The sequence below is a fragment of the Nyctibius grandis genome, chromosome 29 (genome assembly GCF_013368605.1).
Source record: "Nyctibius grandis isolate bNycGra1 chromosome 29, bNycGra1.pri, whole genome shotgun sequence".
Lineage (NCBI taxonomy): Eukaryota > Metazoa > Chordata > Aves > Nyctibiiformes > Nyctibiidae > Nyctibius > Nyctibius grandis.
The window spans coordinates 805,733-825,174 of record NC_090686.1 but is presented as its reverse complement, the minus strand read 5'-3'; the positions used below and the strand labels follow the sequence as shown (position 1 = coordinate 825,174).

The following is a 19,442-nucleotide window of genomic DNA, read 5'->3' as shown; positions in this document are numbered from 1 at the left end:
AGCTGAAACATGTGAAGAAGAAAGGAGGTTTACAGCCTCGTTACCATATACCGTATGGTAAGTGACCACAAAATTAAAGGTCTTAACTCTTACAGAAAAAGTAGACTAAACTGAGAACACAGGCATTTCCCTGGTTCTTGAATGCTTGCCTCTGCAACCCTACTTATGCTTTTAGAACAGCTTTTGTTTACCAATTATCTATACAGTATATCCACAATCATGTGGCCGGAAGCTGAAATAAGAAATAGGTCTTTAATAATTATGTTAAATGTTTAATTTCACCTGAATACCTTATGTAACATTAACCATCTATCCATTTGCCAGACCTATCGCTGAGTTTTTAAATTAAGATGCATTTTCATTCCTGTTTGTTTAGAAGGACACAATAATCAACCGTTACCTCCTGCCTAGCCAAATGCAACAATGCAGAGAGTAATCAAATTTGGCAGGCCAAGTGCTGGCTGTGCGCTGCTGCAGCTACAGTGCTCTCTGTCGCTCCAGCCCCAAGGTTTTCGGTACGCCTGTGCATATGCTAATTCCCATAACCCTGATTTTCTACCCCTCCCACCTGTGAAACTTCCTGTTCCCCACTCCCCTCAGAAAACATCTATAATTGTGTTACATAGAGATACATACTAAAATTACAATAATTATTAATAATTATAATTATTATATGTTAGTTACCTTTTCTTTTCTATGTCTTAAGGATAGAAACAACAGAAAGTAACATAAATCAGGATAAGACTGAAGGACACTTCTTGATACCACATGGACAACGGTGCCACACAGGCTGCCAAAAGGACAGATGTTCTTTGCTTTTCTATTAAAAAAAAAAAAAATAAAAAAAAAAATCTGTCTTCTATAAAATGCAATCCAACAAACTGTCTTTTTAGCTCCAATAAATACCCACCAGGGATGCACAGTCTTTTTCCTTCTAAGCTCTATGCAAGCACACAGGCTTGCTCACTCACTCCCCAAAAGCCAGATTGCCAGTTTCTCCCCTACCCCCCTTTTTGTTCCCTCTTCTCTAATTTTCTGTTCTTTAAAGACAAAACAAAACCAAAACAAACTGCAATGTTTCCTCAAAATACATCTTTGGTAGACTAAAAGCAAACCACACTACCATTTGCCTGTATTTCAAATGCAATTCCATTGTAACATCATATTGGGAACAACCCAGGTGAGTCTCTCCAGTTAGAGATGAAGAAACGCTCAAATTAAATTCGATTAAAACCTCCTTGGATTAAAACCTTCTTTCCCTAGTCTAATGTAATTAAGTGTTCAGTATGTCTACGGTACAAAAGAAATAGTTTGAAAGCATCTGCAGGTCAGCCACTGGCTTCCCTGGAGTAAATTCTATTCTGTTTCCTTGCTGGTTGTCTGTTCAAAGCTAGCATTAAACCAGCCTTCAATAAAATCAAATTCCCACGTTTTAATATTGCACGTGTACTTTACGTGTATACTGTAACACTGTTTTCAGCATGCGGTAGACTGGATATTGTTCTAAAATGAAAGAGCTCTCTGTTAACTACAAATGAGTTAATACTTCAAAAACCTAAAATTAATCTCACACCCCCCCTCCAAATCTCCCCCACAATTTGCTATGGATTTCAGTATCAGGAAGGCAGCAATTCTTTTCTGCTTATCAAAATAAAAGAGCATATTATGACCTCCCGTATCAACGACTAAATAACATTCTCCTACAAAGCAAGAAATTATAAAAACACCCTGCACATCGTTTGTCACAGTAGGACTTGCCAAGGACACTAGAAGGTGATTTGCATTTAATTCTGTCTTTATTTTTAAAATCTATAAAAATCTATCCATCCCCATAGTAACTCAAAACATATATTCCTCCCAAACAGTCTGATTAATACTTTGCAGTTTTTGTTTTACAATCAACCTTTTGTTTGCTTGAAAATACGTAAGAATTGTCTAGTTGATCCTAATAACCTTAAATGATATCATGAACCTGTATGTGGAAGTAAATGACAGGTGAAATGTACTGCATATATTGCTCTTGTATACTGTTCTTTAAATCCAATAAACTAGCCATAAGTTCTGTGGTTTTCAAAGGAAAGTAACTTTCAAACCAATTATCATAATTTTTCAAATTTTAATGATACAAGACTTGCTTTCAAACTAATCTTATTTTACTCTCCTAAAAATTTATGCCTACTTCTAACTCCTTAAAGCTCGTAGACTTTCACAAATCACTATGAGAGACCAACTGCATTAAATCTCTTAAAAATAAGGAAGGGAAAAATAATAATTATGGAAACCCTTTATAATCTTAAAATATGAAGCACTTAAACTGTTAGTGCTAACGGGGAGATGTACTGAAATGGATTGCATTTTATGGCAGTGACCTAATAAATATTAAGTGTAGATTCTACATCAGGACTGTTTCACCAAAGAAGAAACGTGGAGGTCATGACATCCACTAAAGACCTCCAAGAAACCAGAGCTAATAAATTTACGTAAATGCAAGTCTCAGTTTAACAAAGCATGAGAAGGACTTCTACTCAACTTGCCAAAGACAACATACCTAAGCAGTGTAAAAGCCTAAGATTTTAGGTACAAAAACTTCTAACTGCCTAAGGCAATGAGTAGACAAATCACACTGGGACACTTCTATATTGTGGTCTTTATTCTGATCCCCACAATTCAAGAAAGACGCAGACAGACTGGAGGGGGTCCAAAGGAGGGCCACAAAGATGATCAAGGGCTGAAGTACCTGCCCTATGAGAAAAGGCAAAAGGAGTTTGGTCTTTTCTCCCTGAAGAAGGCGTCTCAAGTGGACCTCATCACAGTATTCTAGTACTTAAAGGGCAGTTACAAGGAGGATGGAGGCTCCCTCTTCACAAGGAGCCACATGGAGATGACAAGGGGCAATGGGTATAAATTGCATGGGGAGAAGTTTCATCTCAACATGAGAAAGAAATTTTTTACAGTAAGAACAATCATTCACTGGAACAACCTCCCCAGGGATGATGTGGTCGAGTCCCCATCACTGGATGTTTTCAAGATGCAATTGCACAGGGTGCTAGATCATCTCATCCAGGCTCCATTTCCAAAAAAAGGTTGGACCAGTTGATCTTCTGAGGTCCCTTCCAACCTGGGCTATTCTATGGTTCTGTGACTTATCTCCAGCTTCCCCTTCCATGACTGAACATACCAAATTATCAAAATATCCATCTTATACATGCAACACTGCAGTGTTCATCATTCTGCATTCTCCAAATCATTCTGCACGTACCCTTAACAACTCAATCAAGAAAAATGTTCAAGTATTTTCTAGTAATCAAATGACAAATCTGCTAAAAGCCTCTGATTAGGTTGCTAAGCAATCAGATGTTTTCCCAGTGCACTGTTCCCTTTGAGAAACTGAAGAACTAGATGTTACTTACTGAAAGTGGAAATATTTACTCTTAGTTTCCCTTATATTCTGTGTAGCACTTAACAACACTGTTGGCTGCCTCAAACTCATATCTGAGTTTCTGGCCACTCCATGAAGATCCATCCTTCACTCCAACCATAGAAAGGTATCAAAATATCCATAATACTGCCAAACACTAGAATACAGGTCTAGGAATAGTAAAGTGATAACTTTGAGTCTCTCTGTCAGTGACAACTGGGGCCAGACAAGCTCTTAAGATTCTTTTTAGATGTCTCTTTCACAATGCCTGAACAAATCACCCTAAAAGATGGGTGACATCTTTTTGCACCCATTTGCAGGTAACATTGAAAATTACTCTGAAAAAGGAAAGAGGACCACATATATGTACAATACCATCTCTGTACATATGTCTCAGTACAAATACCTCATCTTTCTAGGAGTCTGCTTGCACAGAACTGTATGTGTGCATGAAATACACCCAGCCTTGACTTTCCATCCTATTCCTTCAAGGGAGACCTTCTGAAGTAGGCCTCAGATGCAGCATGTCTGTTTTAGATCATACCACACTTTTTCTGTCTACATAGTTTAGAAAATGCATCAGCAGTTCCATGTTTTATCAGACATGAAGCAAAAGCCATCTCACTAAGTAAAAATGTCTCATAAAATATTCCAATACAAGAGTAAACTACATTAGTGAATCAGCGAATGGCATTTTTTTTTTTACGATGAGTTTGAATTAATGCTTCAATTTTAGGGACACCCTGGAACACCCAAATTGGATAGTTTCAATTGCACCAAGTCCTTTTACCCACTTGCTTTTACTTGATAGAATCCTCAGAAAATTGAAAAGGAGCCAATAGGAAATTTGTTTCAGACTCAGCTGGCAAAAATTCCATCTATTCCCAGTGCCATTAGGTCTTACTCCTAAAACTAAATGAGAAGTCACTCCACACTCTTCCCCCTGCTCTCCTTCTGCATAAAAGTAGCAAGTTACCTTTATTGATCTGACCAAATTCTAAATTGGGCAATTATGTTTGGTCTCTCTACAGTCATCTGCTATTTCAACAGAAATAGTCCTCACATCACATCTTAAACTCTGAGGAATTTTTTTTTACTGTTAAAATAGCTACTATGCTCCAACTGTGAGTTTCAGTGATCTCTTTAGCTGACTTAACAACTCACAGGAGTCTTGTTTGACCTAATTAACTAAAGCTCACAGAGAACTTGCAGATTCTTTATTTAGAAGTAGTACAAAAATAACAAATCTTATCAACACATACAGGGTAAAAGAGAAAGTTTTCTGCCTTATTTGTGTTATTTTTCTGTCTCAGTTGAATTCATACACTGGTCTGGACAACTACATGAGAGCCCCACACATGCATTTCACCATAACAAATGCAATTTTGCATCTTTATCCACCTCTGTGCCTGCAGAAGTCTCTCAAAGGTTTGTTCTTGCTTTTCCGCTCTCTCTTCCTTGTCCCTCTGGAGTAGTCCCAAGAACAAGCTCAGCTTCCCATAGTGGTACCAATAATAATCTTATTTTTCTTTCCTCTTCCACTCCATATTAAGTGTAATACTGGGGGAGGGAATCACTGGCATCTTTTGTTTATAAGCCTTTGTAATACTGAGAAAGGATAAGTAGAACCTTCTTTTAAATTTCTGAGGCTTCCCACAAAATGAAATAGGTATCTTGTCGACATTAATCTAAATAACAATATGGATTATTTGAGCCAGGCAAAACGGTAACACAAGATACAGGGTCCACACACTTAGTGACAATATATGTACATATGAGTATGTATGTGTATACATAAACTCACACATAGGTACACACATCTGGTCAGCTAGGGTTATCAGAAACTCTACCCACCTTATGAGCAAATCAGTATACAGCGTTTACATAGTACAGATCTTAAACACCCAGTTCCTGCGAACTCCCTCCCTAAGATTTTGTACAATGGCAGTGAAAGTAGGAAGATCCAAACGAAGTAAGTTAAATAGAACAGGGACCTTTTTTGACAGAAAGTAGTTACTAAATCTTACTGTCTCTGTGTGCGTCTTAGAAGCCTGGATACAGGCAGATCAGAAAGCAAAGAACTGCTTCTTTTATGTTCAAGTGTCATGACACTGTATCTATCTGCAAAGAGACTGCATATTCAAATAGGGGGGAAAAAAGGGCTCTTTTGTATCCCAGAACCATAAAAGTCATGTCGCTACTCCTTTAAAAGTATTCAATATTTAAATTCTATTACTGATTAATCAGTAACAAATAAAGGTGATAGAATTTTTAACTAGGTTATCATTACTACTACAAAAAATACCCAACATAAATAACAAAAACCCTGAATAAATTTTCTGATAGCTTCCATACCAGTATTATTTGTATGTCTTTCCCTTTCCAAGTTGAGAAAAACCTAATGCATTTTCAAAAATCTTGTTTTCTTAGCATTTAAAGGGTTATAATGTCAGAATCCAACTACTCAGAGCATAACATGATATTACAGTAAAGGAAAGAAAACACCATACATCTATTTCAAATTCATTTTAGCCCTTCATTTAAGAACTCATTGCACACAAATGCCTTTTTCTCCACAGTCTCAGCTTCCAGGCTACTAAGGTTATCACTTGGCTTTCACCTTGATAGCAAAAATTACAAGAATATCACAGCCCTGTGTAGTACAGTGAACTCAGGTTAATCTTTCCAATATGTATTCCACAGACCTACAAACTAAAATTACTGCACAACTCTCATAACTCAAACCTCTTCAAGCTTCCCCATGCACAGTTTCTTCCTAGTAATAGCATGGACTCTCTGTGGTCAGAGAGAACCAAAGAAGACTGCCGATATTTTACACAAACTAATTTTCCACAACTGTCTCTCTCAAAGTTGCGCTTCACGTTGCCCTTCCATTTCTCACTGTTCTCCTCCTCCCTCCAATAGTTTTTCAGCTGAGCTATTTTATCTTGGAACAACACAGCATCCCTCTTCAGGCAGTGTTTTCATCGCTCCAGGCTTCCTGGGTATTACATTCCAGTTCCTGTTGTTTAACTGAAATGCAAATACAAACCTTACACTGTATCTAACAATACTACTACAGCAATCTCTTGGAATTTTTAATTGAAACAAACTTGGTCTTTCCAACGATAATCCCAAGTAAGAAGTTTGCAAAAAGCAGGAGATGAACATTTTAGCCTATTCAGAGATGTTAAGAGATGCTGTACATTTTGTTTGGCAATTGTCTTACAGTGAAATACTAGTAATAACGCAGTGCCTACTGTTACCATTTATAGGTACTGACCTACTGAAAACATCTGCAGTAACAACTAGCATTTGAACTTTCACTACAGTAAAAATCTTTTCTACAAAGCTGACTAGGCACAGTAGCATGATAAATAACATTAATTAGATTTCTTAGATGATTCGTATTACAGTTTGGGAATAATAAAAGATTTCTGCTGGTGCTGATCCACCAACAAGCAAGTATTTCCATTTAGTCTCTTAATATATTTTAAGATAGGACCTTATAGCATAGCTTCTAGCCTAAACACCAATTATAAAATCCTAATCCTAGCCCTGCCACATCCATCTGTGCACCTCTGTACACTTCCTCAGGCTTCAGATTCACAGTTTGTAACTGGGACAAATTTCTGCTACCCACCTAAAACCGGCGTAGATTGTTCTTTCATGTCAGAAGCGCTACGGTACTACATCAGTAGTCTTGAACATAAGGAAACATGGAAAGTGGTCAAACACTGACAGCTTTGTCCAAGGAAACTGTGGAGTCTCCACTCACAAGAAACTCAAAATCTGACTGGATACAGTTCTGGACAAACTACTCTAGCTGACCCTACTTGAGAAGGCAGTTGAGCTAGATCATCAAGAGGTCCCTTCCAACCTAAACAATTCTCTGGTTATTTCTATATTAGAAAATATTTGGGTTTGGGTTGGGTTGTTTTTCTTTTGTTTGCTTTGTGGTGGTGATTTCTTTTGTTTTGTTTTTTTTTGTTGTTGTTGTTGGTTTTTTTGTTTGTTTTTTTTTGTTTGTTTGTTTGTTTGTTTTAATAATTTCTGGAGAAACCTACCACAAAACAATTCATTTTCTACTCTGAAGCTCTGCCATTTTCTTCTCATCGTGGAACAGATATCTCCTCCCAAAGTTCTATGAAAACAGTAAATTCTTTCCCCTGTTATTTAAAAATACAACAATGTCGTGTGCAATGTTATAAGTATAATGAGCTAGAATAGAAAGCAGTCCCAGAAAGAAAATCACTAAGTGGAAGTTTATAGCTAGAGCTTTCTCTCTCCCTCCCCTCAAGAACTAGTTTTAACAATAAAAAAGAAATAGATCAGTAGAAAGGAAGCATAACTCATTTACAGATAGAATGATTCCCCTTTCTCCAATTCAATACCATTGTCAGTATTACTGTTGCCTTCTTCATCTGACACTGGGGAGAGAGATAATCTTACAGGAAGAAAACAAAAAAAAGATTGCTTTATTCACATACACCAGAGAGGTAAGTATTTGAAATGGAAAAACAAGGATTAGTAGGTGTAACGGTGGTATAAAGTATATATACCATGTACCATGCCCCTCCCAATTAGACTGGATGCTACTTTCCAAGAAAATTTCTTCAGAGGCGTATGATCCCCACAGAGGAAATAGGAGCAACAAAAGTAAGACTAATTTCAAATAGACTTGATTTCTTTTTGAAGGGAGTATGGAACATGGCTGGTTATGCTAGAGATACACGAGACTCATTTAACTGTATCTTCTCCAGTCCTATTTCCTAGATATCTAACTACTGTCACTTCAGGTTTAAATAAGGGAACACAGCTGCTGCAGCTCTATGTAAAGGTATTTCTCTAAACTAAGGAAAGAAAGGGAATTCTTGCTTGCACCACCTACAGTTCTTGATCCTAATCCTACAGTTGTGGCTGTAAATATATGGGGTGAAAAAAATACTTTCAAACATGCAAGTTTATTCGCTGCTCCATGGGATTTGGCTGTTAAAAATGTAAGAGAAGGACAAAGATGAAAGCAGAGGTAGGTGACAATATGTGGCAGCAACTGAAAACTATATAAAATAGGTGAGTATAAAACTCAATACACTTCTCTTGGGTGTTTATTTTTAATAGGGGAAGGAACACTAAACACATACTATTTCTTACATATTTAAGTACACTTTAAAACTGGGTTTCTTTAAACAATGAAGCTTTCAGATCTGAAGGCAGAATTTCAAAACTGCTGAAATTTCCAATGTAGCCCATGTGAACCTCACATAATCAGTGATTCTGCAGTTAGTGACCCCCCCACTAGATATAATGAATCTAACAATTCTTATATTGATTATGAATTTTTCCTAATGGAGTAAAATGCAGGCAACATATCTCCGAAGGTATTTGAGAGATAAAGTACAATGAGAAGAGTACTGTTCTTACCACATACAGCTGTTTCCAGAGCACAGCCCATTCCTGCAGTGTTGCTGTGACTTCAGTCACGACAGAATCTTCAAGCGGAACAACTGTTTCATATTGCCTATAAAAGAGTGGAAAAAATTAGGAAAGGTACCCTGGAAAAGGTAGAAGAAGAAAATGACGTCAACATAGTAATTTGTAAAATCCTAGAACTTAAATTTGTTTGCATTTGTTCAACATAAAAGAAAATATCTTAAGAGCAACATTTTTCTGTTTTAACACTGAAGCAACTCCAGTCATATCAATTGTTCCTCCACTACATTCCACAAGAATCAGCTTATGTGAAGCATTTTCTAGTTACCTAATCAAAACAGATCTTTTCATTCTAATCAAGGTCAATGAAAACACTTTTCATGATTATAGCATGTTAAATTAACTTGCCTGTAAAGTGGGGTCCTTCACAGTTTGCATCCCTTCTCTCTAAGGCAGTTCAACACTTTTTTCCCCCTCCAATTAATATGTTAGCCAACATCATTAACTACCCAAAAGATCTACCATCTATTAAACCTTCCTATCCAGAAGACTTTTTCAATATTGGATATGAAACCTGAGTGAGCTATCCTCTAATCAAAAGAACAGGACTTGTCCCTTTGTCGTCAAGATCCTCCATACCCACGAAACAAGCAGCATACGCTCTGTTCTTTCATCACACTGAACCGCAAGAATGTGATAACTAATGTATGTATTGTAATACCATTATATTATCTGAGCCATTAGTGCCTTGACTTGCCCTTTATGTTGCATGCTATTACTGAAATACGTCAGACATTGTAAAAATAAGGTCTAGTTCAAGCTTATGCTCCTTTAGCAATTTTTAAAGAAAGAGGAAGAATTTAAAAAAAAGAAAAAAAAACACAAAAAAACAAAACCAAAAAACCCCACTGACACAAAAACCCCACCACATTTCTGAAATACACCGTGTTGGAAAAAATTTTCATAGGTTCTAAAGTAGCAGTACTGAAAAATGCTGGCTCAAAAGGTGGTTTGGGACAAGTAGTGCCAAGTGAGAGAGAGCCTCTGGAGCACATCCAACAACCATGAAGGACACCGATCCCTTCCTCTTCAGCAGTACAACTGTGCATATGGCTATTTTTAAATTCTCCTGTAGGGAAGCTACAAACTCCCCATTCCATAGCCAGTTTAGGCTATTTCTCCTGTCCTTTGTGCAGAGTTAAATGAGTGCTAACAAGTAAATAGGCAAACAATGAGATGTAATTAATTCCAAAAGGTGGGGTTTGTTTTGTTTTGTTTGTTTTTAAAAGAGAGCACAGTTAATCATTTAAAAAAAAAAAAAAAAAGCCACACACTTTCATGGCAATATTTTGCTTTTGAAAATCCTTACTAGAAATAAAGGTGCCACATTAGCTGAAGCCAAAAGTAACAAGTGATGAGGGAGAGGATGATGAAGTGAAGTGACTGTATGTCTCTCTGTATCCTTGGAGCAGAAAATTTATCAAACAAAAGCTTCAATTCTGCGTTTCCAAGCTACAAAAAACTCATATTCACATCAATGACCTAAGTAAATCTTATATTAGGATCCAAAATATACATATATTAGAAACATCACTATCTTAAAACCTGACACAGTCATATTAGGCATGCATTCAACCCACTAAAGCTGGGACTGGGAAGCACCAATTCATATACATACATACCAGGAGACGTGACAGATCACCATTTTTTTCTATTATTATGCCAATGACCTCATCATTCCCACATTTTGTTGCGGGAAACTGAAACACTGACAGACACTTGGCATCTGAGATTGTGCTTTATTTCTACTCCTGCAATGTTTTTGTGTGGTTTTGGTTTGGTTTGGTTGGTTTTTTAGTTTTTTTTATTTTTCTGAATTTGGCCACAGTAAGACTACGAAATCTCAATTAATGCTTTAACAAATCTCCACAGAGTATGCTTGTGATTTGAAGTATGACACTAAGAATATGATGAAAATCCCAACATCTGTTCTTCAGCTCATATTCAAAGATCATTTAAATGGCTAAACAAAAAGTCTGCATTTAGTATGTATCATCAAAAGGTTGCTTGACACTAACAATATTAAAAATGATGCCACAACCACTTCTAGCTGAAAATTCAGTTCTTTTCAGATCTCTGTAAAATGCCATTACAGGGAAGGGATTCAAAATAGTTCAACATCCCTTTAAGAAACCACAGAAAATGAAAGGATGAAAGGAATCACACAATACACTTTAGTTAATATGGGGGGGGAATCCAAACCAAAGAAAAATGTTCTCCTAAATATTATTTTTGGAAATGGATTTACAGACTTGTGGCATCAGTGAAAAATAAAACAGTTTGGAAGATCAGTCCTCAACACTATGGCTGGATTTAAAGAGAATGTATATCAGGTCTTCATTTAACTATATAAATATAATGCTTTGCATTCCTATAACCCTGCACTTCCTCCATTATACCCACATATTAATGACATTACGTTGGGTCTGTGACTGAAATATAAGAACATTATATACCATGCTTTATTATTTCACAAGTGTTTATATTGGCACTCCGAATATATTCTTAAACACCGGGGCAGAATTTCTTTTACCAAAACATGAAATAACCATGATGTCTGGTTTAGAACTGTATTATGTTCTGTTGTATTAATTGGTATACCAGTCTTTGATACTTATTTTAAAAAGTATATCAGCTTTCCTAGTAAGTATCTAAATATCCTGACCTGGTTGCCCTTTACAAATTCTCAACTAACATCAAGTACTAATTAACTACAGATTACAGGAAAATGGTCTTCCCCCTAAGGAGAGCAGACATTACAAATAGTCATTCTATGCAATATATATAATTTTATTACACCCCAAAGTTATGAAGCATCGGTATTACAGTTGCCCTTACAATCTTTACTCAGTCCCTTTGAGGATAAATACACAACTCAAGACTATCAGAAGTCACATATTTTTCTACAGGTACTTCACCAAATGCCATTTAATACGTTTTATCTTCCACATTTAATTTGTTGCCTTGGGTCACAGTCTGAAATGCTGCACTTAGAAATCTCCCCACAGTGACCTTAACCTAGCAAACGCAGGGAAGAGCAGCCATGAAGACACAGGATATTGATTTCAGGAGTCTCAGTCAATCTCACAGGAAACCTTGCAGGTTATAGAGCCTACACACAGTAAAATCTCTGGCATTATGTCGCCATCAGTATTGCTATTCACATTACCTAAATCAAGCCTACCTTTAGCAAACATACGAGCTACATATAAAGACAGTGAAGGTAAAATATTTTCAGCAGAGTGTATTTCAGTCATTCCTTGGCTTAAGGTGTGGAGGGTTGGAAGCTTTTGAAAAGTTTCACAGTAACACAGCTGCCCTGTCAGCTACGTCTCAGTGAAAATCTGCTAATAAACAAGATGGGCTGTCTATATGCTGATGCCTCCATAACAGGAACATATAGAATTTCGCCAGAGAGGAACAAGCAGAAATGAAAAATATAAACAAAGTTTTTTAAAATGCCTGTGTTTCAGATGATACCTCTGGAGTTACAATTTTACGAGCAAAAGTGAACAGGAGTAACCAACAGAATTGATACTTGCTATATTAAAAAACAAAAAAAAAAACCCACAAAGCTCTGCAGAATTACATTTAATTTTTAAATCCTAATACACAACAACAGATACAAGGACCTAAAACCACCCTATAAATTTTAATAACTACTTCTTAGATTCTCTTCTAGATGAGAAACACTGCAGCTTCTTAAAGAGAAGGAAAAATACTCACCCTCTGTTACTGACAATTGCCTTTTTCAAGTGAATATAGTTTGCAGGAAAAATCCCCTGCAAGAGAAAAAAGTCTGTAAGTTAGAAAAATACATTTGCAGTTTTCAGCATTTATACCCTAAGCCACAATAAATAATTGCTAATATACCTATTAAAAAAACCCCTAACTGTGTCAAAGAAGCTACCACAGTCAAAAGTCAACATTCAAATTAGTCACAGTGGATCATTTTAATCCATCTTAGAACAGGACAGCACACTGAATCAAACCTCCATCTTGAAAGATCAATTTCTTAGTAAGGAAAGTTTTGCAAGTCTATTCAATAAAAATATCATACAAAGATTCAAGCTGAGTACTTTTCACTCCCAAAAGCTCCCGAAGTTTTCGGAAGCACTGTTGTATGGGAAATACGCTCTGGTGTAACAATCATGGGTAAGTCAGCTAGGACCAAAAGAAAAAGGTGTCACTCTAATCCCACACAGCTGCCTTGGAAGGGACAAGATTGATTTAAAAGAAAATATTTAAGTTTAGCCAATTGTCTCCCTACTGCAAAGACTGTGAGAGCCCAATAAGCCACTAACAGGTGATGGGCAAGCAGGAAAAAGGTGTGACAAGTCGGAAGAGTTCAGAGAACAGCTTGCAGTGAGCAGAAAGGAATGAATAACAGAAGTAACTACCACGAACATTTACTGGAGAGATGCAAGCTAGCTGGGACAGCCAGAAGAGTGGCTATCGTGCAGTCTGCAGCACAGCATCGGTATGCTTCCAGAGCAGGCCTCCGTATTGCTATGCTGCACTACACTACACAATAAGGACATAAGTCTAAAAAAAACAAAACAAAAAGCCCACCATCAAATGTGTGCCTAGCCCCCATCCCAGTCTTTCAGTAAGGAGAGAAGTATTCTATCACTTGCACACCCTGGAGCAATCCTTCTTCCTTCCTCTTTCCAACAAAAAGCTGTTTAAACCTATTTGGGATAGCTCCAGTTATTTGCCCTTTGCTGTTCCCATGACAGTTGGATTCTAACTTTGCCTGTGCCACTGTGTTCTTGTGTCATAAGACACGGGGAAAAGGGGTCATTTAAACCAAACTTTTCCACTACCTCTGTAAAACACATGGCCCCGAATCCTCAGAGCAAATTCAGTCTGTAAGAATGGTAAGCCTGCACTTCGGTGGGAATACAGCATCAGCACTGGTAATCTTCAGGTTAAAAAACAGCTGACAGCCTCTCACAAAAATGTCAGTAATCAAGTGCGGACTCTAAATTTTTAGAGCTTTAAAACAGTACAAATTAGGGAGAAAAATTTTCATGAGGGGGTTGAAAGGAATACTAAGCAAAGATTATTCAAAATGCTAAGAAAAATTCCCTCCTTTTTTATAGGCAAGACTGAAATTGCAGAAGGTAAAAAGATGAATCTAACAGCAATGGCTTCATCAGGAAAAAAAAAAAAAACGTGCATGCTTTCAGCCACATGAAAATCTGGAAAAGGAAGAAATGCTACTGCAGTTTCTTGTTTGGTTCACTTCCAATTAATGCTGTTTATTTCTGTGATCCTACGCTGGTTACCTAAGAAACCAAGGAAGGTTTGAAGGGCTCTCCAATCAAAAGTGAACATATACACAAGCAGAAGATGTACGAACACACCCACAATGAATGTAGGCTTTTCCATTAAAAGATTATTATAGTCATGAAAACATAATACAGGTAATATTACATTCCATAATACAAGTAAAGATGAGGAATCTGGTACTCTCTTCTTTTTCAGTACAAGCTATATTTAAACAAAAAGACAATGAAGTGATGCTTACATAGAAGCAACTATTTACTTGTTCGGATACGTGCATTTACAAAAACATACATGCACTCGCAAAAAATTCACATCAGAACAGTCAAAAAAGTTCTCCAAGAGCAAAACAGGGATATGATTGCAAAATAACCAAATGCAATGGTTAAACTGTAAAAATTTGAAAAAAAGAACAAGCTTAAAATAACCTTTTTCATCAGACTTTTTTCAAAGGTGTCTTAGATTAATAATGCAAATTACTAAATGTGTTCTTTAAAAATCCTGAATTAAGCAGTGCAAGATCACTCATCTATGCTTTTCTTAAGGGAGTGGGGTGGAGAGGATCAAACTGGACGAGACTTATAAATGTTGGAAAGATTACATGTGACATGTCAGGAAGGTTTCTGATCCTTTGGGTGACTCATGAGTATCGTTCTCTCAATTTAGAAGATAAATCCAATCCTCCCACAGGAAAAAAGTTAGAGAAGCAAAATCCTAAGCGTAAAATAAACTAAAAGTTTACAGGGTTGCAACACAAAAGTAGATATAACCTCCCACTAAATTAAAAAATGTATTCACACTTACCTTTACATTGGGCTTCTTAATGGAAACACCTCTGTACCAGCCTAAAACCAGATAAAATACATTATGTTAATTTGTGGCATTGCTTACTTTACACAGAAGTAAACTGTCTGAAAACTATGCAGTTACTGAGAGCATCTCAAAAAACAGCTGTGCCTCACACAAGTCAAATTTTTTCAAGGTTTTTTTGAGGTTTTGTTTGTTTGTTTTTTAATTCTTTTGCTCTGCAATGATGACAAGCAATTAAGAACCTGGAATGCTCCTGTTTATTCCCTCCAGGAATAAAAGCAGCTTAGTGTACTTAGTCGCTGTACTCACAATCATTAGCCACTGTGGCAAAGATACATTCAGCACTCATGTAAGAATCTGTACTGAACGCTTTTCTTACATGCCGGTACATGAGTCTCTTCATAGTGTTTATCTTAACAAAATCCCCAGACTCCAAAAACCTGCCCTTTTAAAGACAGGAAAAGCAGTTATCATACATTTCTAATATTGTTTGAACTAATATAAATCCTTTGCACACGTCTGGTCTTAGGTATGTCTGTGAGACTAGAGAACAGACTTTAGGATCTAATTTCACAAACCCAATTATTATTCTTGTATCCCCCATCAGATAACAGCCCCAGACAGGACAATAAATCAGGAGTAAAAGCCAAAGCTGCAAAAGCTACAAGTTAAACAGAAGAATTCAATTACTCCTATTTTACACAGGTGAAAGCAATGTCACTCCATGCAAGATTCATCAGGGAAAAAAGTGCTGAAAACACCATCCAGTTTAACAATGGAAAAAGAGCACATTTCAGACGTCGTGGTAGATGAGCTGCTCCTCCACTCCATAAGACACACAAAACTACCTTGAATTCTTGTTAAAAATATGCTGCTCTCTTCTTATCTGGGTCTAATGCTTCAGCCCCAGAAAAGACAGCTAAAAAATACAGCTCAACCTTAAGACCTGAGACCAGCTTTTGACTTTTTTTTTTTTTTTTTTTTCTACAGAGGACAGATATAATGTAGTATCTGCAGCACTTAAAAGAGCACTAGGAAAACTTGTCAGTAATTTGCTATGGAGAATAGAACAGAACAAAGTAACTGTGCATTTTGTCTCAGAAGAAGGACTTAATATTTGGCTGAATTATGACATCAGTCTCATTTAGAGGCTCAGAAGTAGAGAAGAGGGCCTTGATTTTGTTTTAAAGATATCCTGCTAGTCTTGAATTTTACTTTTTTCAAGGAAATCTGAGCCAATATAAAAGAAAATAATAGATGAATTGAAGACATTTGCAAATCTTAGTATGGAAAAAATTAAAATCCATCTTCTTTATTACACAAATTTCTCATGAAGATAGGACACAACAAAGATTTATTTTCCCATGAAAGTATGGCTTATATTAAGAAATAGAATTATGTTTTCAATTTATTTTGTAGTTGATCAAACTTCATTGCAATCATATCAATATAAACATATATGCATAAACAACACATACAGATCCTTAAAATGAATAATGGCTAAAACTCCACACAACTGTGCCTGCAACACCTGCTTTTGAGTAACAGATGCTATGCATTTTTAAGGTCACAGAAAAAAATAAATGCATTTATCCTATGATTCATTGTTACCAATATTAAATACAGGATGCTGCCAACTTTTATTTTCAAAGAGACTGTACCTTAGAAATAAACATGCATTTTAAGCTTTAAGACAAACAGAATGGCAGACTCCTCGGTAAATGCAGAGAAAAGTGGTTTTATCTAAGTCTGTGAAGGGAACTGTAAAAGTTAGACCAAAACCCAATAAAGCAGGCGTCTATTAATGATTCAGATGTGCAGGGTAGGGGATGAAACACATTTCCAGAAAACTACCTTATTTCTGAGTTTCCTGTTCTTAATCCCAGAACAAATCTTCAAAGCTTAAAAGGTTACGTGTTTACAGAGTGTAAAACACAGGAATGGAAGGACCCCTGAGGAATCACCTAGCTCCTCCAAGTGATGTATCTAAACTTCTCCTCGCACACGTTTAGCCTGTTTTTAAGTGTCCAATAATTTACCATCAGGACTGAATAACACAGCACTCCTTGCCTGTGGAAAATGATCCATACAGCTTCTGCAAAACCTAAATTCCAAGGTATTTCTGCACAGTATTCCAAGGAAACAGAGTATATTTCTGCTACTCCACACAGACTCATTTGAAAGTGGTGGTGTTGCACAGGCATCTTTTTAGAAGAAATTTCTTCCACTGATCAACATTGGACAATAAAACTGCATGTAACAGTAACTTTTTGATATAGTACTCGAAAATCTTGAATGTTTATGTCAAGTTGAGATGGCAAATCCTCAGTGGACAACCTATTTCAGTGGCTCAGACAACATACCTGCACTTTATAACCTAAACTTTCTTTGCTGTTATTTGAACACAGGATTCTTCCTTTTGGAGAGTATGGAAAACATTTTGTTGACTTCCCTTTTGTAGGCACTTTTATACATTTGAAAAGCGGTATACTTCCCTTTAATCTTGTAGATCGTTCTCTCAAGATCTTAGTTTTCCCCTCTTTTCTTTTTCAGTGTGGTATAATATTTTTAGAATCACCCTTCTTTGTTTTAAGTTTCCTCCCAACTCCATGCAAGCAAGATACAGTAGAAAGAAGAGCTCACCAGAACCTGAAAGCACTAAATTGTAATGTGTAATTCCTTATTTGCTTACAATGGACACCACCAAAACCTCATTCTGTACCTCAAAGCAAAAGCTATGAGAAAAGGTACAATGCTTTTTGTAAAAACACACTTAGAAAATTGCATGTGCATTACATTATTCACTAAAATGAACTAAATCTTTATTCTGGAATTAGTCTTAAATAGATTAATATTGATCTAATAATATATTTTGAAGAACATTTGTTTTGGAGGATTTAATCATGAAAGTCAACAAATCCAGGCAGGTGCTTCAGCTAATTGTGATCACAACATGCACTACATTGTTAGACCTCAATATTGACTAATGTTTTTAGATGTTACTTAATTACAAATAACTAATGGTTAATACTTTAGAATTACCTAGTGATACATGGCCTTTAAAGCGTACCAACTTCAAGGAAACGGTGAAAAAGATGGGAAGCAGAAAAACATGGCTACGAAGTGACACGAATTTTGAGAACAAGTTAATGTGAAACAACAATTACGGGTATCCACAATCTGAACAGATTAACTGTCTAGTAATTATCAGCAACTAGTAAGAATTTGAGTACAGATGAAGCTAAGGGGCAATGCCAGCTAGAACACCTACAAACCTCTACAGAGAAAGACCACACCTTCCCCCACTTCCTCTTCTGACAGCTAAGAATATTCTGAAACTGCCTGACCTAGTGGACGGCCTAGGCAAAGGCAGACAGACAAGTCTGACTGTTTTTCAAAAAATGAATCACCGTACTGGATCTGGCTGGGATGGAGTTAACTCTCTCCACAGCAGCCTGTCTGGTCCTGTGGTTTGGACCTGTGGCTAAAACAGTGCTGATAAAGAGACCAACATATTGGCTATCACTGAACAGTGCCTGTACAACATCAAGGCTTTCTCTTTTTCCCAATGTGCCACCCCCAGCAAGCAGGCTAGGGGTAGGGAAGGAGTTGGGAGGGAACACAGCTGGAACAGCTGACTTGAGTCAGCCAACAGGATATTCCATACCATATAACATAATTTGCTATAAGAAAAACAAAAACGAGTCTTTTAGAAGCACCATTCTAAGCAACATCCTATTCAGGATAAGAATAACACTAAATATATCCCAAACAAATCTGATTAATTTCAAGTATTATATCATAGTCAAAATAACCTAGATAAAATGACAAAGACAGCCTAGAACGGGAAAAAATACCTGTGACGATACAAATGACACTGCAAGCAAACTTTTTTTTCCTCTTTTTCTTTGATCACACAGGAAGACAGGCATAGGATGAGCCTACTGCTTACACCATAGCACAATAACAACTGAAGAAAGCACTGTTACGTCTGAACGTTTGTGAGAAGCTGGGGATGAATGCAGCCATTTGGACTGCATCTTCATGTTGTGTTAATGTGTATTGCTGGGTAAGCGTCACAACAAAGCAACCTACTTGATAAATTTTGATGAATGGAGATGCAAAGCTTTTTGTTTGTTTGTTTTAAAGAAACTGATAGTATGACAGACATAATGCCTCAGTAAAACAGAAACTGTCAGGGCAGGAATTACATACACTTTCCTAATCTAACTGATTTTGAACACCTCACGCTTTACATCCTCAGTATTTGCAAGACAAAGGTTTAATCCAAGTACCATGGAAGAAAATTGAATGAATCATATCCATTCCAGTGGGTTCTGGACAAGTCACTGTATCTTAAAGCCTTATTCCAACTTTGCTTTTACATGGACTGCACTGCAACCACAGTGCAGTAGATAAACCAAGCAGAGCA

The 19,442-nt window shown here is 36.7% G+C and overlaps 1 protein-coding gene across 1 annotated transcript in view; it reads right to left on the bottom strand.

Moving 5' to 3' along the window:
* Window positions 1–19,442, bottom strand: part of DOCK3 (dedicator of cytokinesis 3) — a 209,176-nt gene that overhangs the window by 164,279 nt on the left and 25,455 nt on the right. The window contains exons 3-5 of the mRNA XM_068419791.1: window positions 15,005–15,045; window positions 12,638–12,693; window positions 8,843–8,939 (exon numbers count right to left, since the gene is read on the bottom strand). Coding sequence (XP_068275892.1) covers window positions 8,843–8,939; window positions 12,638–12,693; window positions 15,005–15,045 — 194 coding nt within the window. The remainder of the gene's footprint in view (window positions 1–8,842; window positions 8,940–12,637; window positions 12,694–15,004; window positions 15,046–19,442) is intronic.